The sequence below is a fragment of the Oxyura jamaicensis genome, chromosome 19 (assembly GCF_011077185.1).
Source record: "Oxyura jamaicensis isolate SHBP4307 breed ruddy duck chromosome 19, BPBGC_Ojam_1.0, whole genome shotgun sequence".
NCBI classification, from domain to species: domain Eukaryota; kingdom Metazoa; phylum Chordata; class Aves; order Anseriformes; family Anatidae; genus Oxyura; species Oxyura jamaicensis.
The window spans coordinates 10,071,779-10,095,294 of NC_048911.1; the positions used below are offsets into that span (position 1 = coordinate 10,071,779).

General features: G+C 59.8%; 1 protein-coding gene across 2 annotated transcripts; it reads left to right on the forward strand.

Moving 5' to 3' along the window:
• The first annotated feature begins 720 nt into the window (after nucleotides 1-720).
• CUEDC1 (CUE domain containing 1) lies at nucleotides 721-21,841 on the forward strand. 2 transcript variants are annotated; one of them, XM_035343063.1, is made up of 11 exons: nucleotides 721-1,330; nucleotides 4,471-4,536; nucleotides 12,448-12,923; nucleotides 13,493-13,620; nucleotides 14,449-14,575; nucleotides 15,482-15,665; nucleotides 16,154-16,237; nucleotides 16,898-16,987; nucleotides 17,697-17,790; nucleotides 18,022-18,133; nucleotides 18,309-18,650. In XM_035343063.1, the coding sequence occupies exons 3-11, from the start codon at nucleotides 12,633-12,635 to the stop codon at nucleotides 18,330-18,332; spliced, it is 1,134 nt and encodes a 377-aa protein (XP_035198954.1). In that variant the 5' UTR covers nucleotides 721-1,330; nucleotides 4,471-4,536; nucleotides 12,448-12,632; the 3' UTR covers nucleotides 18,333-18,650. The 2 variants fall into 2 exon arrangements, with proteins under 2 accessions (XP_035198954.1, XP_035198955.1); XM_035343064.1 differs by lacking the exons at nucleotides 721-1,330; nucleotides 18,309-18,650 and adding exons at nucleotides 18,703-18,773; nucleotides 18,980-21,841 and having other exon boundaries at nucleotides 18,022-18,080.
• Nucleotides 21,842-23,516: the final 1,675 nt, after the last annotated feature.

Sequence of the window (23,516 nt, forward strand, 5' to 3'; positions counted from 1 at the left end):
GAGCACTGCACTTACACCCCCTGACATCTCTGCTGGGCTCTGATCACAGCGCCTAGCTTAGGAAACGCAGCAGGCCCCTTCCGTGCCAAGGTGCTTGCAGTTAGCTCCCGGCTCCGGAGGCATTTGCGGACCCCAGGAGCCGAGCTGCATCGTCCTGCTGGGGATGGAGGCGCGCGGGGCTGGCAGCGAAGCTGTCCTGGGCAAACGGCGACAGGGAAGAGTCTGGGAGCTGCCTCGCCCATGGGAATCACCACTTCAAAGCAGCGCTCTCGAGTGTTGTCTGCCTCGCCAGGCAGTTTGGAAAGGCTCCTTTTTATTATTTTTAAAAAGCAGCCGAGTCGCACCTCCTCCTCACATGTCCTCCTGCTGCTGCCACCGAAAATAAACGTGGGGGACGGAGCGGTGACAAAACCCGCCGGGAAATCCTGCTGTCCTGGGCCGACCCCTCAGCCTGCAAGTCTGGGGGCACCCAAACCTGGTGGCCGGGGCACGTGGCAGCCAACGAAGGCTTTTATTCTCCTCGCTGCCTTCTCCTCCTCCGTGTTTGTCTTTATCGATGCAGACTGAAGCACCGTCTACTTCACTGCCAAGCTGTTTGTGATTTTCATGAAGATTTTCCCGTGGAAGCCCCGGGTTGAAGATGGGGCAAGGGGAAGCTGCAGGGGCTGCGTGCCCCTGGGAAAGGGGGATTCGGCCCCTGCCGGTGGCAGGGTGACAGAAAAGGTTTTGGTGGGCATCACGGTGAAGGAAACCCAGCCTGAGGTCGGCTCACGGTGCTGTCGCTGCTGGTATGTGCCCATTGTGGCCTCTGCTGCCGCGATGTCCTGCCACGGCCAGGACGTGCCTGGTGCCAGCGGAGCCTCACGCGCCGTCCCCTGGGCCCAGCACCTCCGACTGCAAAAACCATTTGCTTCAGAGACAGGTGGAAGGCGCCCACCTCTTCTCCCGGCAGATAAGTTCCCAGAAGAGCTTTGTTTTTTTCTCTACGTTTTGTTAGCAAAGAGCTTTCAAATTTGAAACACAAACCAACAAAACGGCACCTAACCCAGGCACCAACACCCAGCCTTTTCCCCCACCCGCGGCGTCGCTGGGCAGGATTTCCCTTCGTGGTGGCTCCAGGAGCTGCACACCTGGGTGCTGCGTACGTGGGCGCCGCGGGCCACAGCCTCCGTGGGGCTGGCGGGGGGCGCGTGGCGTTTCCCAGCACGATAGAGAGCCCTCGGAGCTTATCTGCCTGCACAAATGTGCGCTGCAGGGGCAAAGATAGAGGGATGTTGCATGCTCTGGGCAGCCACATTCGGACGGGAAGGGTCCGGAGAAGTGCTGAGAGGTAACTCACTGTCGGGCTCTGCACGCTGGTTGGCATCGCGGGGTGCCCGTGGTCAGAGGGGGGAGGCTCCTGAGCAGCGTGAGCTGATGGTAGTAACTTCATTCTGTAAAGTTAGAGTGCTTGAAGTAGTAACAGGAACCCGCTTGCAGTTGTGAGAGGTGGTGACGGGTGGCACGTCTCGGTCACCGCAGGCAGGGTGCGGAGGGATGTTGGCTGCAGCCGAGCCTCTGCTCGGTGGCGCTGGGCTTGCAGCGAGCGGTTTGGGGACCGGGTTTTGCCGGGCTGCGCTCCTGGGTTTGGCGGCTCTCTTGGTTGCATGGAGCTGGTGCAGGGGCTGGGAGACGTGCTGGCAGGGCAGCCCCTGAACGCAACAGGGGAGTTGGGAAGAAAAAGAAAACCCCAACGACCCAGCTAGCTGGCAAACCAGCTGAAAACAGAGGGAAATGAGAAAGGTGGGCGATATCTCGGTCTGGCTCTTGCACCTCTGCCTCCAGGTGTGGCCGTTCAGCCGCGCGGTGTGATTCGGCCCCTCCATTGGGTTCCGCACCTCAGGGGGACCGGCTTGGAGCCGCAGGATTGCCAGCCTTAGCAGTCAGCCCTCGCCAGCTCCTTGTAGCACAGGGATCTGCCCAAGAGCATCCTAAATCCCCAGTTAATTGCGAGCACCGTGCCATGGGCGGCAGCGTTATGGTTCATGTGGCTTGTGGTGGCTGTTTGTCCTGGCTTGCCCACTACTTGGAGCTCCAAGCCCAGCCTCTCCCCTTCTGCCAGTTCGGATATCTGCGGGTGTGATTTGAACCAGGTCTGTCCGCTGCAGGGACGCAGCGTTTATTTCTTGTCAGTGCCCATGGTACGCAGTAAAACCTCCCAGGAACAGGAGGATCCAATGGCCATTGCTGGCGGGAGCTGCAAAGAAAAAGGCATCCTCAAACTCTGCTTTGAACCCGGATCTTCTGCTGAAGCCTCTGCTGTGCCCGCGATGTGAAGCAGGCCCTTCACAAAGGGAGAGCCTCACGGCCTTGCCAAAACGTGGCCATGAGCGGGGCCGGGGACGTCAGCCGCGGTGCGATGCTGCAGGTCTGCTCCCGCCCTGTCCCTCCGGGGGCTGCCGTGCTGATCTGTGCTGTGTGGACCTCTGGGACTGCAAAACTGGGGAGCTGCTGCTGCGAGAGCAGACCCCCCTCGCTGTTAAACCTCCACCTGCAGCTCCGCTCGGGCACTTTGCCGGCTGCGTGTGCGGCGCGGCCGGGAGAGGCTGCTGGCACGAAGGAGGCTGCCACCGGGCTGGGTTCCACGGGGAGTCAGGACAGAAGGTCAACCAGCCATTTATTCATTTGGCTATTCATTTAGTGTGGTGTAACTCTAGAAACTTGGGATCTGGTCAGTTGAGACACTTTGTTTAAATTTCAACTATTTTTTTTTTGAAAACCTCTTTTGAAAAATCCGTGCTGGTTAGCTGTCCCTGACGCACGCCTTAACCACTGAGACGCACTGACTTTTCGACTGGAAAATGTTAAAACAAGACTTTTGGTTAACTTCCCGTTTTTTGGAACGGGCTAAAGAGTACCAGGAGGCCCTGCAGAGCCTTTGCTTGCGATAAACTGGAGTTGCCTGGCTTTGAAAACCATCGGATTTTTTAAAAAATAAAGTAAAAAGCCGGAGCAGCCCCGTGGGCAGCACGTCCCCGCCAGCGCTCAGACCACCCGTGTCCCCTGGGCATCGGACATGGGGCTCCGTGGCATGGCCCTGGCGGTGCCGGGGGGACTCTGGGGTGCCCCCGGCCGGGGCCGTCCCGCCCCGCGGCCGCCTTTGATGCCGGTGAGTGGCAGGTCCTTTGTGGCCCCTTTGTGCCTGCCTCGGTTCTCCCGGCCCGCACAAAACCTGCCATGGAAACCGAGCCCGGCCGATGTCCCGGGAAACCCGGAGGTGCAATTAGGAAATGCAAATACGAATGCAAATTCCTTCATCGCCTTCAAGGCTGTGGAAAACTGTCCCCGGGCCACCGGTGTCCCTGTGCCACCGGTGTCCCTGTGCCACCACTGTCCCCGGCCATGGGCAGCGGGACGGGGCCGGGTCAGGCAGCCCTGGGGCAGCGCCGGTGGCCGCGGGGCACCTGGGGCTCTCCTGCCATTTCCCCGGGGCCTCAGCAGCATCCTGCGGGAAGGACGGGGCGTTTCAGCCCGTGCCGAGCAGTGACTCATAGATGACAATACGAAATTGATATTTTTTTCCATCCCCTCTCGGTTGCCCAGCGACAAACAAACAAACAAGTGTCTTAAAATCCAAGCCAGCGCCGCGGCCGGAAGGCAGAGCCCCTCGTGGCTCCCCAGCGCCGTGCTGCCACCTCCCCGCCGTGGTGGGGCAGGGGCCGTGCCGCGAGCAGGGTGCTGGGGGTGCTGCCAGCCCGGCCAGGAGCTCCTCTTTGGCCCTGCCGGGCTCGGGGCAGTGCCCCCAGGGGGTTTGGTGGCCTCGGGACTGACCCCGGGAGCTGGCTCTTGGTGGTGTCGGTGGAAACCCAGCGTGCGTTAGGCTGCGCACAGCACCGCTGTCCCGTCCAGCTGCAGACCAGGTGAATTTTGTTGGAGTTTGAAGGTGTCCTGTGCACACTGAGCGGCTTGCCTTGCCCTGGAAGAGTTCATCTGGGGCCGCACCGCGCTCTGCAGTCTCCTGATTGCCTTCCCACGCAAGGCACCAGCGTGCCCGGCGTCCTCCACCCGTCCGCGGCAGGTCCTTCCCTGTCCAGGGCTGAGGTGGCCCACGGGACATGTCTGGCCAGGTGTCCCCGTTAGCCGTGCCATCCCGCTGGGACATGGCCACCTGTGTGCCTTGTGCTTTCTCCTAGCCCCAGTCCGCTGTAATTGCTGGAAAACGAGCTCTGGCTCCCGGGGGTGGTGTTTCTCCCTTCTGCCTGGCAGCTCGTCGATCCCTGCCCTTGCTCGCGTCCCCGGGGCCTGGCCGAGGCCTCGGTGGAGCAAGGCCGAGCTGTAATGGGGAGAGCAGGTGGCTTGTCTCCAGAAAATGGGGCACGGCACAACTGCCAGATAACTTACCGGGACGCCCAAGCTGATTTTAGTGTTTGACTCAATTACGGAGTCAATTATAACGGTGTTTTTTTTTTCTTTTTCTCTCTACCACCCCAGGTGGCCGTGGAGCACTGGCACGAGGGCAGCCTTTGGAGATCCGGAGACCAGCGGGAGCACTGCGAGGTACTGAGTGCTGGGGGGACACCTGGCTGCCCAGGGCCCTGCCCTGCTCCCCCTTGTGCCTTTTGGGGGCCAGGCTGGACGTGGGCTGCGTGGGGTGGCGGTGACGGGAGGTGGAGATGGGGCAGCTGCGTGCCAGGGCCATAGCGCAGGGCAGGGGACATCCCCTGGGGACAAGTCCTGGCTTCTGGCACTTGGGAAGGGCTCGGAGTTGTGTTGGAGAGGGGATGTGGTGCTCTGGGGTGGCACCAGGGCTCGTGGCTCCTCTGTGCTGTGGACAGGCAGACGGACAGCACAGCTGCAGCGCAACGCTAATCCTCCCGCTGGTGGAGCCTGGTGGCTTGTCCCAGCCCGCTGCTGCTGAAATCCTTGTTGCTTTTCACCTCCCTGGCTGATAACTGCAGCTGTCGGGCCGGCCCAAAGCAACTGGGACAGCACAGCGACGGAGCTGGGTGTGAGTTAATTACTCAGACTTAAAAATAACGCAGGAGAAGTGAGGCTGGGGCTTTGAGGAAGTACGTGCCCTAGTTCGGTGGCCGCACTGCCGGAGCGCACAGCCCGTGCGAGGGGGCTGCGAGCGGGGTCCCCTCGCCCTGGGAGCGGGGCTGTGCGCACGTGGGAGCTGGCAGTCCAGGTTAGCATCCCACATAACTTCAGTATCTGATCCCGATGTGCTGTGGTGGAGCAGAGGGAACAGAGCGAGCACCAGACGCTTTCAAGGGCTTTCATCTCCCCCCGCCGTGTGCCAGAGGATGGAGCCGCGATCCCTGCGGCGCGCTGGAAACCTTCCTGGCGCTTCTGTGGGAGAGGCCTGATGGATCGGCGTTAATTAAATACCCGTCCCTGGCGAGGTGTAGTGTTTCAAGCAGGTTCTCCTCTGCTGAGCAATGTCACCCGGCGCGAGGGAGGACAAAAGAGCAGCGCGGTCACAATGTGGTGCCGTGTCCCAGGACAACGAGGGGACGGCGGTGCCCGAATCGTCAGCTCGCTACTTTCGCGGGGTGGCTTCCATCAGCCATATGGCTTATTGACTCATAAAAAGGCAACTCCTCCATTTGCAACTTAATTACTCCCTTTCTCCCTGCCGGTGCCGGCTCGCAGCGGTGCTGAGCTGGCAGTGCCGAGGGCTGGGCAGCCTCGCGGGGTGCGCAGCTCCCGCAGGCGGCGTTGGACGGGAGCCTTTTGGGTGGCTTCGTGCCGGGCATCGCCGTGCCTTGCAGCAAGGAGTGGGGCAGGCTGCTCGGGAAGGAGTTGGAGCTGGGGTGCTGGGGGGGCTGCCCAGAAGGGCAGAGCGGGTGCTGCTGGCCCAGCCGGCGAGGAGCTGGTGGAGGAACAGCCACAGGAGCTGCCCCGCGCTCCTTTGCCCATTGCTCAGCACGGGCAAGTTACCATAAAAAAGCAAAACCAGGCAAAGGCGATGCCCTCGTGTGCCTGCGGTTCTCTCGCTTCGTGCCAGGTTCTTCCTTCGTTAATTCTCTGCTCATCAAAATCTCTCTGTAGCTAAATCTCCGCCTGGATCGGGGAGCATTTCCTCAACAAAACCCTCACAAGCTTTCTTTGGACACGGCGCAGTCGGGGCTCGGGAGCCGTGTCCGCGGCAGGGACACGGACACCGGTAACGGCTGCAGCGCTGGCCGCTCTTGGAAGCAGCTCGCTTTCTGGCACCAAGGTTTGGGGCTGCCCGCAGCTCCAGGCACCTGGGGACTCCTTGGAGGCGTTCCTCGAGCTGCAGAGGGGGCCACGGGGGCTCAGGACCTTTGTGCAGGTCCCCAGCTGTGCCCTGGAGCGAGCCCGTGCTGGCCCTGCGGGTTTCACCGCCTGCGTGGTGTGGAAACCCCAAGTCTTTCCTCTTCCTTGCCTGTGGTTTCAGCGGCCTCAGTGTAGTGGTTGCAAGCAGCCGGCGTAATGACCACTTTTAAATCCTTTTACCAGATCCTACTGGGCAGGGGCCTGTCCTGGTAAATAATTTACCGTGCCCGTGAGTGAGAGTTTGACTCTCCTCGTTTTGTTTCCATAGAAACTTGCGCGGTCCTTCTGCTCCACGTAGCCGTCGGTGAATCAATACTCCTTTTTTTTCCTTTGCACGTTGAGCGATGGCCCTTAAATCCTGGAGGCCAGAGAGCAGCAGCGGGTGCTGGTGGCCCCGTGGCACCTCTGTGCTGGGGTGCTGGTGCCCGTTCGGAGCCCATGTGGCTCAGCCCCATGTGCGAGGCCCTCAGCCTGCACCGACCCTGCCTCTAACCCTCGCTCTTCTTCCTTCTGTGCTCCTGCACGAAGCTGCTTCAGGAACCGCTGCCCAACTTCTGGAAGCCTCCCCCAGTGCCCGGGCTGGGGCAGGGGAAGCCCGGTTTCCTCCCAGTCCATCCCAGTCCATCCCAGTGTGCTTCTGCTGCACCAAGAACAGGTGGAATGCATCCTGTGCTGCCAAGGGGAGGGGCTGGCTCTGCTCAGGCTCTTTCTCCTTTTTCCCCTCTGTCCTTAAATTGCTTTAACCCTTGGCCGAAAATGGCAAATTAGCGTTGTGAACGAGCCACGCTAATTAGCCAGCAAGGCACGATGTGTGCCCGGCCCTGCCCCCAGCACGGATTAGCTCTCGCCCGCCCTGCAGTTAGGTGACAAAACCTAATCCCCAAGCAGCCCAGAGGTGGCTCCTCCGCCGGCCCTGACCTCCTGGTGCTGGCCCCCGCAGAGCCCATCACCTTTGTCTCTGCGAGAGCTTGCCTCTTCCTCTCGGCGGCTTCCCGGTGCTTTTGTGTGCGCGGCCGGCGAGGGCTGGCGCTGAGCCGGGAGCACAAAGGGAGGAGAGGGGATAAGCGGCTCAGGACGGGGCTGTGCGACACATGGCGCGGGGGCTTTGCGGGACGGGGACGGGGGGTGCCTGCGGCTCAGCGCTGGCAGGGCCCCCGTGGGTTTCCTCCCTCGAGGCCTGCACCAGAGCCCCTGAGGGACGTCGTTATGCTGCATGTGGATGGGGAAACTGAGGCACGGAGAGGGTGTTTGACGCAGGAAAGGGTCCCTGGGCTGGGGCGCAGCACCAGCAGGTGGGGCCCACGGGGCTGCGTCTCCAGCCCCAGATTTGCTTAATTGCTTTTCCTACAGCGTCTGCCCTGCGGTGGGTGCCTCGCTGTGCTGGCAGGTGCGCAGAGTCCCTGAGACGCGTTGGCCAGGGCCGTGGGACACCGCTGGGTCTGGAGCAGCTTCGCAGAAGGGACAGGATTTTGGGAGAGCCCCCGACACCCTGCTTCGCCCCGTCCCCTGCTCACGGCACCTCTCCTTCCCAGCCACATCGGGGGGCTGACGTCCCCTGGTGCCTTAAAGCTGCCCCTCTGCTTTCGTCAGCCTCTTGCGTCTAATTTACTGCACGTCGACACGGGATAGATCTGAACAGAGATGCATTTAAATCATACAAAGGATGCTGGGTTACTTTAATCGCTCACACTTGCTTGACCCATTTTTTTTTAATCCCTTCCTGGAAACCTTGTTCCGTGTTTGAATTCCCTCAACTATTTTAGGAATGCCGTCCTACCAAGCTCAAATTACCTTCAGTGAAGCCATTGGAAGGCAGCCTCGCAAGGCGGGCGACTTTTTGATTAAGATCTAGTGCTATCTCATTAATATAGGCTTAGTTTGGAAGGGAGGGGGGGGAAGGACTGTAATCGTGGCCTGGCAAATGCGTGTGAGACCCGGGGATTAGTCACAGGGAAACACCAGGCGCTCCGGGAGGGCTCTGTCCTGCACAGCCCAGGGCTCTCCGTCCCTTGCTCACCACGGCCACGCGCCCTGCTGCCACCCAGGGGTCCTGGGGGAGGTCCAGGGCCCCTCAGGAGCCCTCACCCTGCTTCTCCCCCGCAGGCCGAGAGCAGCCGCCGCGTTTTGGCCGCACGGGGCTGCTTTGCAGGCCGGCCGGGTGCTGCGGGGCTGACATCTGGTGCGCGCACAAAGGCCCCTCGTAAATCTGTCTGGGAGGGTGGCACGGCGCGGTTCCTGGCGCTGGGATCCCGCAGGAGAGGATTTCCCTGAATGCAGTGGCCGGGGGCGCACGGTGCTGCTGGTCTCTGCCAGCCGCAGCCACAAGCGCCGAGCTGCCGCGGCCATGGGGTGACAGGCACCCATGGGTGCATTTCCCATGGGGGCCCAGTTGCCCCGACCCCCTCTTTGTGCTGCTCTGGCCCATCTGAGCGCGGCTCTCGGAGCCGATGGGATTTGGGTTTGCAGAGGTACGTGCTGCACGGGTTTTCACACAGGGCTTTTTTCCCTTTTTTTTTCCTCTCCCTGATTGCTTTATACTTTTTTGAAAAGGGCTTAAACCCGGCCGCTTTAATACGTGGTGGAACAAGTATTGAAGGGAGCCTCGTGTGCCTGCTTGTTCCTGCGTGAAAGGAGCTGGTTGCAGGCAGCTTCCCCGGGCTGCGGAGCTGGAGGTGCTGCCGGGCCGGCAGAAAGGTGAAAGAGGAGACTTGGGGAAGACTTAACGCAGCCCCATCCTGCACGTCCTCGGTGTGTGCTCCGAATTTCAATCTGCTGCTCGACACCGCCGTAATTTTTGTTCCTGATCGTTTACTTTTCATCCTGGTTTTAATCCTATTACAGTCACCTACAGCCGCCAAGCGGTCGTGTCCCTGCGCTTCTCGCTCCTTTTCAGCGAGGCCCCTTTGAAGGCAGAGCTCCGACAACCTGCCCTGGCTGAAGCAGTTCTTGATTTAACGTGTCGAGTGGGAGTCTTCCTCCGAGAGCTTTCCCTCCAGAGCCTGGAGCAGGGGAAGAAGGGCTGGGCTTGTCCAGCCGCGTTTAAGCAACCCCGTCTGTTGTCTGAGCTGCAGCAGACACTCGGGAAGAGAACGTTCTCCTTCGCGCTGCTGCCAGGGCTGTTCCCTGAGCTGCGAGGGCTGTGAGCAATCCGTCCCGCTGCTTTTACAGCTGTCGGCTCCTTCGCCAGGGCTGCTTTCCTCGCAGAGCTGAGCAACTGTTGTTCCCAGCATGAAATCGCTGGGCTCACCAGCCCCGAGGATTATCCAGCTGCTCCTCTGCTGGTCCGGGCAGCGCCCTCAGCACAGTCTCCTCCGCGTCCCGTCCCGTTGGCACTGAGGTTAAAGCCTCCGGGGTGAGCTGCGGGCGGCAGCAGGGCAGACTGAAGCTCCGTGTCCGTGCTGCGGGGGGTCGCGCACCCTGGGCTCTGCAAAATGAGCTTTGTGAGGGCTGCACAGCCCACGGGTGGCTTGGATATGTGCTCCCCCAGGCTCGTCAGCTCCCCAGCCAGCGCCACAAAGGGCTTCTCTGTGGCTGCTGAGGTCTTGCTCTTGGCTCTGCCTCGGCCGAGTGCGGGTTCGGGTTGTGTGAGCTGGGGGGTGGCCATGGGGCTTCCTGCGCCCGGCCGTGCCCTGACTGCGGCGCTGCCCTCGCTTGGGGCTGTGCTTGGCCGCCAGCTTCCTTCCTTCCTTTTTGGGCAATCTGTGGAATTTTGCTTTTTCTGGCGCCCTCCCAGCCCCTCGCTGACATCACTGAGCCGCCGGCCAGCAGTGCCCAGACCGTTCCCCGTGGCACCGGCGCAGGGATCCCGCTCGCCTTTCTCTGGATTTGAACTCCTGCCGCTGTGGGGGTTTGCATTTCTCTGGGATGTCATCAGGACATTAAAAATGGGTTTTAAGACCTGCGTTTGCAGCCTTGCCCTGCTGCGTGCTGGGGGCACCGCCTGTGCCTTGCTTTTGCCAAATTTGCCCACGTGAGCACCGGCCGGGCAGCGTCCCTGCGAGCCGTGCTGCCGTGACTCAGGTTTCACAGGCTTGGGAGCGTCTTTGCGGTACAATCCCTCGTTGTTGTTTAAAGCCAGATGTGCAGCAGAGCCTTTTTGGCATACAAATGTCTTGTCCCCGTCCCTGATTTTTTTTTCATCTTAGGACCAGAAGCTTTCAATTATTCAGCAGGCTGCTGCTCCCAGTCACGCTATCTGGCATGGGCTGCAATTTAAATGAGTCGTCCCAGACCCTGGTGCCTCGTTGACTAACACCTTCCACGGAAAAGAGGCGTCTGCAGCTGGGAGAGCCCAGCCGTTCCCGGGCAGGGCAGAGGGATTTCCAAACGTGTTGGTGGCCAGGGCTTTCGGCTCCCTCTGAACGGGGCTGCCCAGCCCTCGTGGTTATGGGGAAGACCTTAAATACCCACTCAGAAGTCAAACGGTGGGAGACAAATACCCCCCACCACAGGCACTCATTGTTGCTTTATAGATCTTAGGGTTTTAAAAGAGATTGGGGGATTTTTAGGCACACTTCCTGATTTTGGAGCCTGATTTTTTGATACGATGTTTATGAGATATTAGGTCAGCAAAGACGTACTAGTGAGGTCTCTGCAGGTCTCATCATCCTCAGGTTTTGTGCTTGGATCCTGTGTATGTTTGCAGCATGTCTTTGTGACCGGCTGTCCCCTAGATGTGTGGGCTCTGAACCTGCCCTCGTTGAGTGGCCGACCCCTGAAGGAGCGTGTGTCCTCTGGGAACGTGACAGGGCTCAGTTTAGCATGCGACCAAACCAGAAATGCAATCTTGCAATTAAAGCATAATCCCAGAGGTGCGAACAACGCTGGCTTTTCGCTGTGAATGAATCACGGCAGTGGAGGAGGAACCAAGAAGCGATGTTTTATTAACCGACCCCAGCAGATTTGTTTGTCGTCGGTGAACAGAGCCGGGCAGGGCGGTTGGAGCGTCGTGCCCCGCTCACGCCTCGCTCCTCGCATGCTGCAGCAAACCCTGCCGGGCGAGAGGGCTGGGATGGAGCTGGCTCATGGCCGAGTGATCTCCTCAAAATGCATTTTCTTAGTGAGTGCAGAGCAAACGATGGCTTTCCATGCTCAGCAGTGCCTCCTCGTGAGCCTTTCTGCTCCCTCTCCACCAGTCCTGGCTTGTGTGCGTAGGGTGGCCTTGGTAAGGGCACGGGAGAGCCCGGGTGACCTTCAGAGGTGGCTGCTCTGCTTAATGGGGCTGAACCTGATTATGCAGCGTTTCATGAGAAATGTGCCTGGCATGTTCTCCTCAATTAAATCCAGTTTTAGGGACACTTGTCGTGAACTATCCGCCTGCCACTTGGGAAAAAGCTTCTGACAATGATATTATGGATCAAAAGTGTTCCTGGGGTAATTCTTTTTAAACAGCGGAGTTAATCCAGAACTGAATTTGGCCCTGCATTTCCAAATGAGAAGCAGTAGCTGTATAATCTGTTTATGGTTTTAAAGTGAACGTTAATCTTGGATTTGGTGGCTTTTCCCGGGGTCGATTTGTTGTGCTGCAGCGCTTCAGCCCCCTGCACTGAAATGACTCCATTTTTTTTTTTATTTTAAAGAGAGATTTCACCATGTTTATAAATAAACGTAAAACCTGGAAATGTGAAATCTGTGGAGCCCTCTGCAGTGGAAGCAGTGCCACTTTCCTGACCTCGCAGCTCTTGTAATTTGTGTGTGCAGCACCTGGCACGGCAAACCTGAGCTCCTGGCACGGCGACGGGCCGATCGCGCCAGGACACAGCTGAATAGGTTGAATTTGGTTGAATTTCCCCCACTGAGGCAGGAGATCTCGCTGTGCCTCTGGGCACCTTGTTCACACCTTGGTGGTGAGCATGCTTCGGGGCACAGATGATGCTCGTGCTGTTGGCTTAGCAAGTGAGGCCGAGCCACAAAAGGAAGAAGTTAAAAATCGTGCTCCTCCCTCCAAAGGGAAAGAAAAACCCCTAGAAGGGGGGATTTCTGAGACCGGCTTTAGATGAAGGTGTTACCAAAAATGTGCCTTGTGCGCATCCAGCTGCTGCTCCTGGCGAGGACGGAGCTCAAAGCTGCCCCCCTCCCTGCCGCCCCGGGGTCTCTCGGCTCTTTTCAAAAAAATCGACCTCAAAAAAAGTGACTTTTGTGACTTCTCTCCCCTCTGCCCCGCAGGTGGGAGGATGCTGCAGCGCGCCGGGGGCTGACGCGCGGTGCTGTGGCCGCGGGGAGCGGTGCCCCCGCCGCCCACCCATGCTCCCTGCCGGCAGCCGGGGCAGCGCCCCGTGACGAGTGGCAGCAGGCGCCCGCCGTACTGGGACTGGGACCGGGACCGGGACTGGGACCATCACCCCCGCGCCATGACGAGCCTCTTCCGACGCAGCAGCAGCAACGGCGGGTCGCGCGGCGGCTCCTCAGCGCAGGAGCTCAACAACAGCCGCCCCGCCAGGCAGGTCCGCCGGCTGGAGTTCAACCAGGCCATGGAGGACTTCAAGACCATGTTCCCCAACATGGACTACGACATTATCGAGTGCGTCCTGAGGGCCAACAACGGCGCCGTGGACGCCACCATCGACCAGCTCCTGCAGATGAACTTGGACAGCAGCGGCTGCGACGACAGCTCGGACTCGGAGGACAGCATCCCCCCCGAGGTACCCCCGCGGCCGGCTCAGCGCGAGCAGGCGGTGCGGTCCCATTCTGCTGTGTTTCTGCCACCTGCAAAATTACTGTCAGCCCGGCGGGAGGGGGTGTGAGGGTAAGGGAAAGGCAGCGGAGCTGGTGCCATCGCCGGCCTGCAGATGTGCTTTGCCAGCTCACGGAAGCTGGACCCGCAGCAGCACCCTTGGGAGCTGCCGGCCCTGGAGGTGCAGGGTGCCTGGGTGCCACCCAGCCACCACAGGCAGCAGATGTTTGAACCCCAGTTTGGTTGATTTGTAGCACGCAGCCTGCTTGGTTCGCCTCGGGCAGTGCTTGAGGCATGGGCCAGTCTGCTTTCCTCCCTCCTTTTTCCCCCAAACCAACAGGAAGCCTTTTGCTGCTGTCAGAGGATCCCCCCAGTTACCAAAATGCTGCGCCCCGTCCCTCGAGAGCAGCACCCCCAGTGCCAGGGGACAGAGCTGGGATGTTTGTCCCCATCCTGCAGCAGCACTCAGCTGGTCCTGGTCCCTCGGGGGGGAGCGGTGCCCCCGCTCACCCTCACCCCTTCCTTCTCCCCCTCCAGATCCTGGAGCGGACCCTGGAGCCGGACAGCTCGGATGAGGAGCCCCCCCCCGTGTACTCCCCCCCTGCCTACGAGAGCCAGGCGCTGGGCACCCGCTGCCCCCGCGCGCCCCCCACGCCGCCGCCCAGGTGAGCGCCGGCCCCTGGCCACGGCACAGGGCCCTGCCGGGGGGGGCTGCTGTGCAAGAGCCCCCTGAACAGGGAGGGGGGTCTGGCGTTGGTTCATTAGGACTGGGTGAGACGAAGCCAAGGGGGATGAATGAAGCTCACAGCTGGCTAAATAACATCCGCGAGGCCCCGAGACGTGAACAGCTGAGGGCCCCGGGGAGCCGCTCCTGGAGCGAGCAGAATGGCAAAAATCAGCTCCTGGGGGCGGGGAGCGCTTGATGTCTCTCAAAAACACCAGGTGCTGCACGGCCGGGGCCCCGCACCTCTTATCTCTTGGCACGGGGAGCCCTCGTGGCTGTGCCGTGGTGGGGCAGGGCGGCAGGGCCATGGCCCTGGGAGGGCAGCGTCTCGGGGCGCCGTCATGCTGCTGCTGCTGCTCCATCGGGCCGCTGAGCCACGACTGTGGGCTTGGAGGAAAGCACCTGCCCGTGCCCTTACCTCCCTGTGCCACGTTCCCCGCTGCAGACAGTTGTGCTGGTTGTGCAGCCTGGTTTTGATGGCCAGGGGGAGAAATTTGTAAGCAAAGTCCTGCAGGGGTAAGGCTCCCACGTCGCTGTTTGCCAGGAGTCTGAGCAAAACAGGGGGAAGGAAAATCTGGCCTGCAAAATAGGCTTGAAAACAACTTTTCACTCTCGCGAGCTCATGCTAACACGAGGGCCTGGGGAGGCAGGATGAGGTTTCCCAGTGCCCAGGACAAGCCCGTGAAGCAGGGTGGGTGGCTGCTGCACCCCCTGTTCCAGCGCCGTGGGGTCCCCCTGGCCCAAGGGTGCTCTCTGTGCTTGCCCGCAGGACGGATGTGCCAGGGCCCGGCAGCACCCAGCTGCCCAGCCGCTACAGGAACTGGAACCCGCCGCTCCTGGGCAACCTCCCCGAGGATTTCCTGCGCATCCTGCCCCAGCAGGCGCCCCGTGCCCAGGTGAGAGCCCCGCTGCGCCCCGGCGCTGAGCCACCCCGAGCTCTGACAGCCGGTGCTGGGTCGTGCAGGGTGGCACTGAAGCGAGCGAGGTGTGCAGGAGGAAACTTCCAGCCAGGCTCTGAGGCTTCTTGCCATTAGTTAGCTCAGCAGTCGGTGCCAGAAATACCACGTGCAAGAAGCACTTAATATTTTAAATTATTTGACCTGCTGCCCTGGTGAGAAATGCTCGTGGGCAGAGCAGTGCATTCAGTGCATTCAGGGGCTGTTGTTGCACGCGTTAGATAAAAAATCTCACGCAAACCAGAGGATTCCCATGGGAAGTCAGTCCCCATATGCTTCGTGGTGGTTTTGGAGCCACGCAGCTTGGCCTTGCAGCACCTTTCTGCAAGGGCCAGCGCCCTCCCAGCGTGGCAGGGACCAGGGGAGAGCTGCAGATGCCCTTCCCTCCCCATGCATCGTCTCTTCCCTCCCTTTTTGGCTCCAAAGGCAGCCTGCCACGTTTCCATAAATAATTGCCCTGGAAGTTGAGCTTCTCAGGCTATATTACCTTTCTGGGAATAGGAACATGCCAATTCATTTGGGCTCAAGGGGAGGAGAGGAGCAGCTGCCCTTTTCTTTCCCTGGTAATTGTGTGCTTTTGCTTTTTATGGCACTCTGAGAGCAGCTACAAATCAGATAAATATTGCAGGCAAGGGTGAGATTGCTACTGTGCAGCGTGGCTCTGCTCCTCCACGTGTGCAAACGTGCCAGGAGCCAGGGGATGCGAGCACAGGGGCATTTGTCAGGAGGAAATCGCAGTCTCTGCCATTTCATTGGGGAAATTAAAGCGGGGGGCTCTGGGGAGCTTCGTGGGGGGCCAGGTCCCACGGCCATGCCCAACCTCTGCCCTCTCTGCCTCCTGCCCAGGGCTCTCCAGGCTGCCGGCAGCCCGTGCCGAGGGGGCTCAGCCCGCGGGGCCAGGGCTCCCTGGAGCAGGAGAGGAGGTGGAAGCAGTACCTGGAGGACGAGCGGATCGCGCTCTTCCTGCAGAACGAGGAGTTCATGAAGGAGCTACAGAGGAACAGGGATTTCCTGCTGGCCCTGGAGAGAGGTGAGGAGCACTGTTGGAAACCTCTCTCTGCGTTTTGGCCGTGTGCCTCCGGCCGGGACAAAAGTCCTGCTGTGGTGGCTTGGCCGGTGACGAAGCAGAGACGTGCAGGATGTGGTCAGGGCCGTGGAGGCAGCCCGACCTGCCAACAGGGAGCAGCAGATCTTGTTCCTGTGCTCCTCTTGGTGCTGAGCTGCCTGCCATGAGGCTCTGCTCCTCCTGCCCTCCTCTGCCAGGCCTCCAGCAAATCTCTGGCAAAGAGCCTTGGCAATGCCCTCCAAGCCCATCCCGGGGAGACAGCCAGCATGGCTTTAGCAGGGCTGTTCCTCCCCTGTCACCACTCACCTTCCCTCTTCCCCTCACGTCCCCGTGCTGCTGTGAGGGGCCACTCACTGCTGCGAGCACAGCAGGCGTGCAGGAGAAAGGAGCACGGAGCTGTGTGCGCTGCCCGGGGTCTGACCGAGCGGGCCTTGGGGCTTTTTGTTTTTCAGACCGATTGAAATACGAGTCAAAAAAGTCCAAGTCGAGCAGTGCTGCTGTCAGCAACGATTTTGGTTTCTCCTCCGTAATATCAGGTAATCTCCAGTGGCACAAGAGTATCACCTCTCGTCAGCTGGGTGCCTGCCAGCTCTGCCCAACAGGCCATACGTGCCGTGCCGTGCCGTGCCAGGCGGTGTCGAGCTGTGCCGTGCTGATGCCCTCTGGCATGGAGAGGGGAGGGTAGGCGATGGAGATGGGTGCTGGTGCCCTCCCCAGCCTCGCCCTGCCTTCCCCACGCAGCACTGCTCCCGTGTCCTGCCTCTGTCCCTGCGCTGGGAGCAGGGATGCAGTTCTCAGGGGTGACAGAGCCCGCCCTTGCCTTGATCAGAGCAGAGGATTGTGCCTGGGAGGCATAATGACTGTTCTGAGTAATCCTGATTAACCTCGGCAGCAGGGCAGCTGCCCGGGGACAGAATTAGCACTGGTGTCTGTCCATGTGGGGCCAGGCAAAACGCAGCTGAGCCAAGGTCCCTGCACGCAGGGTCTCTGCACCCCAGGTCTCAGGGGTTTTGTCAGCGTGGGGTCCTGGTCTGGAGCCAGCCCCCGGCGTGCTGATGCCCTCATCCTGCTCGCTGTGCTCAGCCCCACTCATGGCAGGGCTGCGCTCCACGAGCGCTGGAACTGGGTCATGGAAATGATTTGTCTCGAGCCTCCCCCGGCCACGTGCCGCCTGTAACCAGATGTTTGCCTTCCAGGTGATGCAGCCCCCCCCGTAACCAGCGAGGCCGGCAGTGCCGTGTCCGACGATGCCTTATTCAGAGACAAATTGAAACACATGGGAAAGTGTGAGTTGGGCTCCGGGCTCCATGCTGGGTGTGTGCAGCCCCCAAGGGGCTGCAGGGGTGGCGGGGGGCAGAGCTGGCTCACGCAGCACGTCCGTGGGTGCCGCCGCACGTGTCTGCTGGCTCGTGTGCCCCGGGGCTCCTTGCCACCCCTCGCGGCAGGCAGGCACAGGTGTCCCCACCACCCCTCGAGTCACACGGCTGGCACGTGGGTGTGCAAGGCACAGGGCACCGCATGCTGCAGGTGCACGTCGCGCTACGACAGAGCTCAGCCCTGGCAGTGGCGCTTTTGGGGTGAAGTTTCTACATTTTTGCAGTTCTGGGCTTGGGCATCCCGCACCTGGCAGCGACAGGGAGCAGCCGTGCCCTGTGCCACGCAGGAGCCTGGGTCCTTCAGTCCCAGCTCTGTGCTGGAATCCTGGAGGAGGAAGCAGAGGGGTTGCTGTAACTCTCCCTTTCCCAATCCATTCCTCTTAGCCACTCAGTCTGCTTCTCCCATCGCAGAACAGCCCAAGTTCTTTGGGCAGCCTGACTCAGACCACAGCTAGCTGAGACCCCCTGGGGAGGCCTGGGTCAGTCACGGGGAGGGAATGCCACAAAAATCCCAGTGAAAGGGTGACAATGTCAGCACCGTGGCCATCTCCTCCCCACCACCCACAGCGGCTTTGGGGAGGGTTTGGGGTGAGGCTCTCACCTGGCTGCTTCCTTCCAGCAACCCGCAAGAAGCTGTTTGAACTTGCCAGAGCCTTCTCTGAGAAGACGAAGATGAGGAAGTCGAAAAGAAAACACTTGTTGAAGCACCAGGTGTATCCTAAAAGGGGCTTGTCGCCGTCTGTCCCCAGCAGCTGGGAACCGCTGAGGGGCTGCAGGGTGCGGGCTGGGCAAGCCGTGGTCCCAGGGGACTCTGCGAGGCTGTGGTTTGGCGAGGAGCCTCCCCAGCTGCCTCCCGCGGCTGGGCTGGGGGCTGTGAAGGGTCATGGGTGGTGCTGCGGCCACGTCCTGGCCCCCTGACAAGTTTTCCTTAGCAGAGGGTGCAGGCTGGGGACAGCAGCTTCCACGGCAAATCTTCTCGACGATGTCGAAGGACACTCGTGCGGTAAGAAACGCCGTGCCGTGCCGTGCCATGCGTGTTGGGCTCAGCCCAGCAGGCTGGGGACCCACTGTGCTGGCCCTATCCTGCCCCACACCAATACCATGCTGAGTGGGATCCTGTCGGGTCCATGCCGGGGGCACAGCCACACGTGCAACAGGCTCAGCCCCAGCACCACGCAGCTCTCCGGTCAGCACACGCTTGCCGGGTGCCTGGGGACAGGCTTCTCCTCTTCTGGGGAGCCTCGGGGGTTCATAGCCTGGGCTTTGCATAGTCTGGGGCCAGGGCACCATCCCAGCAAACCTGTCGGCAGCTGGATTTGCACCGAGGTGACTCCTGGCACTGTTGTGCCAACCCCGACCACCCCAGAGCTGGCTCAGGTGTGACTGCGTGGCAGAAATGCCTCCCTGGGCCAAGACCTTCCACCTTTCCCAGGCGTGTTCTGTCAGAATCTGTGTCCCAGTCCCGGGGTGTTTTCTGGCTGAGCGAGGAAATCCCTGCCCTGGGGTTGGACCCGAGCTGCCTCCTCACTGCAGCACCTCCCTGGCGTTGGGGCTGGCGTTGGGGCTGGCACCCTGCATGGGGCGGCCGCAGCCCCTGACAGTCCCCCTCTGTCTGTGCCTTTCAGATGAAGACTTCCAAGCACGGAGGCAGCAGCTCCAGGAGGAGGAGGAGACGCCAAAGGAAGGGCAGTAAATGGTGAGAGGCACTGGGGGATGAGCTCTTTTGGTGAGCATGCAAGCAGCCCCTGGTGCTTTGGTTTGGGTCCGGAGCCCCTCTGGGTCTGGATGAGCCCCACCAGCGCTGCGGGAGCCCCGGGCGCTGCAGTGGGCTGGTGCTGGCCGTGGTGTGGCTGAGGCTGAGAACATGCTGTTCTCTTTCCCTCCCCATCTCCTCCCCTGCAGGTCCCAGCACTGGGCTTTATTGCTGGCACAGAACATGCAAAAGGCTTAAGAAGAAGATGGCTGAAAAGGAAAAAAAAAGACAAACACCCAACAACAAACAACCCAGTTTTTGGCTGTTCCCCCTCTGCTTTTGTACTCCTCTGAAGTACAAGTATTGAAGTGAGGCACAAAGTTTTCTTACCAGGGGTTTGAAAACAACTTCTCCTATCTAGCAAATCAGCCAAAAAAAAAAAAAAAAGGAAAAAAAAAAGGAAAAAAAGTCGGCAGCTGACCCGAGCTGCAGTGGAGCCGGTGGATCTCAGACACGAGGAGCAGCCGTCTGTCCTGCTTGATCCAAGCGGCGTCGTGAGAAGAGTGAAAATCAGTTGTGCTAACGAGGATGCGTTCAAACGTGGGGATCTGCTCGGCCGGAGTGTTCCTGAACATATCTCTGTAGCGATCGGATGTAACCGTGCTCTGCACACGCAGGAAAAGAAAACACAGGAGAAGGAGAACCTAAAAATCGTTGTCTACTATTGCTAGGAGTAATGAGCAGAGATTCAGATCAGGTAATAGTCGAATAATATGAATTGTTTATAAAAGGAAAGGCCTTCTTTTCCAAGGCATTTCACTTTGAATTAAACCTTTGCCTTTGGCATTGCTCAAACTGCCTTGAAGCCTGGACCCGAAGTGGCCGCAGCGAGGCCGGCTCACTCCAGCTGCACTCACTGTGCCGGCACAGCACACGGCACCACCGCGGGCAGCACCAGGGGCTGGGTTTCTCATCGATTTAACCCTCATGGCCGAGCCGGGCTACGTCCGCCAGGGGTGGCATGCTGGTGGTGCTCCCCGGGTGCCAGGCAGGGCCCTCGGCGGGCCTGGGGACGCCCCTGCTGTAGGTAAGATGCAGATTTGGGCTGGAAGCCCGAGCCGGGCGTTTGCAGCTGGGGCTGGCGGAGACATTCTCGGCACGGAGCGTTTGCACAAGGGCTTTCAGGAGCTGCTGTGGGGCTGGGGCTCAGGGTGGCAGCAGGAGAGCTTCCCTTCCCCGGGGGCTTGTTTTACCAGGGGAGGGCAGGGGTGGCCGGGAGGCAGCGCTCGAATCGTTGCAGCATTCAGAGATGCTGTCAGGCTAAAAATAATTACGTAAACAAATTCCTTCCCTGTGTAAGTAATGAGTGACGAGCATTAAGTCAGAAATTGCTCCCGCCAGCACATTTTCTTCTCCTTTATCGGCATAATCTGTTTACTGCTCAATTCAGGAGGTGGCTGTAGACGTGCCTGTTTCACTTTCTGGCTCCTGTGAACCAGCACAAATGTTGCAAGATTTGAGCTGTGAAGGCGGCAGACGCGGCAGCCCCAGCCATCAGACACACACGCAACTGTTGTCCCTGCCTCTCCGCGGGGTTTGGTAACAAAAGCCCACATTGCAGGCTCTGGCTCCCGACAGGCTCCTTTTCAAATCCTCCCCGGAGCCCGCATGCCTTTGAAGCGGACGCCAAGATTTTTTTCCCCGCGAGCAGCGCAGCCGCTGCACCTGCTGAGCGCCGCTGCCCTCACCACCACAGCGCCGCGCCTCGCTGCCCCGAGGCCGTCCTCACCGGGGGACACGGCGCTGGGGGACACGGCGCTGGGGGACACGGTGCTGGGGGGCGCAGCATGCCGTCAGCACAACCTGTGTGCTCCCACACACACCAGGGCTCTGCGCAGCCTGGGCGCTGTGGTCGCAGGCAGGCTGCTTGCACCAGGAGCCCGGCGAGGTCCGAGTCCCTGGGATCGGAGCAGCAGAAGATCCACCCCCGGGCCTGATCCTGGCTTTGGTGTCTGCTTCTTTTCTTTCTAAGGAAGGGGAGAGGAGCATCCCTCAAGTCTTGGCACTGGCTGTAGGAGATGGGCTGCAGCAGTCCCAGGCGATGCCGGCCTTGCCTCGAAGGTGACTTTGTGGCTGCAGCAATGGGACGTGGGGAGGTGCAGGAGAGGCACGGTGCTGCCCTGTGCTGTGCAGGATGGTGTCTGGCAGGGTGTGCGTCCCCCAGTGTGCAGGGGCAAAGCGTGAAGCTGGGGCTTCATGCTGGGAACAGGAGGCCCTTCAGGACCAGAGCGGGGCTTTTATCCCTAGCCTGGGACTGGCAGAAAGCAAGGAGGGGCGACTTCCCCATCCCCTGCTGGCTCTGAGGTTAGCAGGAGGCTGCTGCCGCTCCCTCCCAGTCCAAAGCAGCTCTGCATATTTGGAAGAAAACCAAGCCTGGAATTGGATCAGCTTGTAAATGTTCCAGCGCCTCTGAGCTACTGAGTGCTTAACTTTCAGCTAAGTCTCCGTGAGCGCAGGACGCACCGACAGGCGGTGGAGCAGAAGCTCGGGCTCCTGCGGGTAGGGAGCTACTTGTCCCCGCGGCGCCGTCACCCGACGGCTGCTCTGGTGGCAGCACGAGGGGCTGGGGAGGAGCAGCAGCGAGGTGCTTGTGGCCAGATGGGTGCTTCAAGCCCATGGCCAAGCGCTGGTCGGGCCCTAGGAGGGTTTGTCGTGCTCCTTGTGCTTTTACGAGAGCTACATAAGGCTTTGGTCTGCGGTCTGGTGCCCTGGGCGAGCCATTTCCAGGCCACGTCGCAGGTCAGGCCTGCTGGAAATAGGGGCAGTGGTGGGGGACAGGGTCACTGCGCAGCCTCCGTCCGCTGCGGTGCGAGCCCAGTGCTCCGCGGGGGCTTGGGGCTGTGTTCGTTAACACGGTCTAACAACTTGCCCTTAAATATCCTAGTCTAGGCAAAGCCTCGCTGAATGATGTCACTCTGCAGCCATTTCAAAATATCTTGGAGGCACAAAGCATCATTTCAAAGGAGGATGGAGAGTGATTATTTTTATCTCCTTTAAAAAAAAATAAGTCAGGTCTAATGAGTAGGAAGGCCACTAAAACCGGCTTGGAAGCCAAAATGCATTTCTTACATAAACCGTACAACTCTCAGTGACGTTTGTATCACTTCTATACAAAATGTTTTAAAAGGAACAAAACAACAAAACCAATCTGTGGTGTGAGCGTGATGCTATTTTAGAATTTATTTCCATAAGTGATTTTTTTTTTCTTAAAGATGTTTAATAGTAATTCATATAATAAAGTCCTGTTGTACTCTTACCACTGATGTATTTTGCTTTGTGCTGCTGTTACTTTATGGGGGGGAAGGAAATAAATCAGGGTGGGGAGGGAAATGTGTCTCCCCTTGACGCCGCTCTGTCCATGCCCCTTGTGGCTGCAGATGCCCCAAAGCCACCCCGGCTCCTTGTGTCCCTGCTGGTGACAGTGTGCAGGTTGCATCCTGCGTCCACGCGGGTGGGCTTTGCACCAGGGAAATCCCCGAGGGCAGCAGGGAGCAGCAATGCTCCCCGGGGGCCGTGACCCCAGGGCTGTGCGTGAGCTCACAGCGTGCCCGTTGCCAGCTCCGTGTGTGGGGACTGGGACCTGCCTTTCAAGAAAAAGCGGAAAAGGAAAAATGCTGTGGCTTACCCACTTAATTCCGAAATAACAAGCCTCTCGGGGACGGGGCGTGTGCATTTTCTTCAAACTGTTTCATTATCCATCGCACAGCAACTCCTCCGCGTCTGTCAGGCAAGCAGTCTGTCTCCTTCGCCTTGTCTCCTAGCGGGATGAAAAGACGTTATTATAATGAATTATTTCTGAAATCTGTGTTACCAATCTCCAGCCCTGCACTTTTCGGCGCTGTGCCAAGCTGGCGGGATCACCAGGTGTGGAAGCGCGGAGCACTTGGGCTGTGGGACTGCTCTGAGCTGGCGGCACGAAGGGGGATCACCCCCGGGGCTGGTCCCAGCATCGCTTCCCTGCTCCCGTGACCGTTGTCTGCCCGGCCCCTGGCTGCAGCTTCCCCCTCCTCTCATCTTCTCTGAAATGCTTTGAAAGAAGTCAGAGAAGTCTCTCGGACTCTGGGCTCTTCGGGCATTGAGCCCATGGGGCTTTTTGAGGGTGACACTGGCTCTGATGCTCCAAATCAGGCCCGCAGCAGGGTCTGGAGACGTGGCAGACCTGAGGACACATTCAGGCATTGCTGGAGGTGTTTGCAGGCCTGCAACAAACCCTGCTCTCCCACCAATGTGCAGGGGGGGCTGACAACCACAGGGTCCGGCCTGGGAGCACCGCTCCGTGCCCCCACGTCCCCTGCAGCCCAGCTCCAGCTGCCAGGGAGCAGCGTTTGGTTGCTGGCAGGACTGGAGCTCCCCAGCCTCACGTGTGGCTTGGAAACTTTCCCTGTGAAAGAAGACGCTGGAAAAAGTCAAGGCATTCTTGCCTTAAATGTCAAAAGCATCAAAATGCTGGAGAAACCCTGGATGTGGCCTTCCCGCTGCAGCCAAGAAGGCCGTCGTAACCTGAGGGGGGAGCCAGGGCTCTTTCAAAGAACTGAAAAGACCAGGGCCTGCCCAGTCCTTTGAGCAGCTCAGATGCAGCCCTGGAGCGGTCCCAGCAACTCCCTTTTGAATTCTTCCACTCTACAGGGGCAGGAATTTTGTCTTTCAAAACTTTCTCCCAGCAGCGGAGAGAAGCCGGGGGGGGGG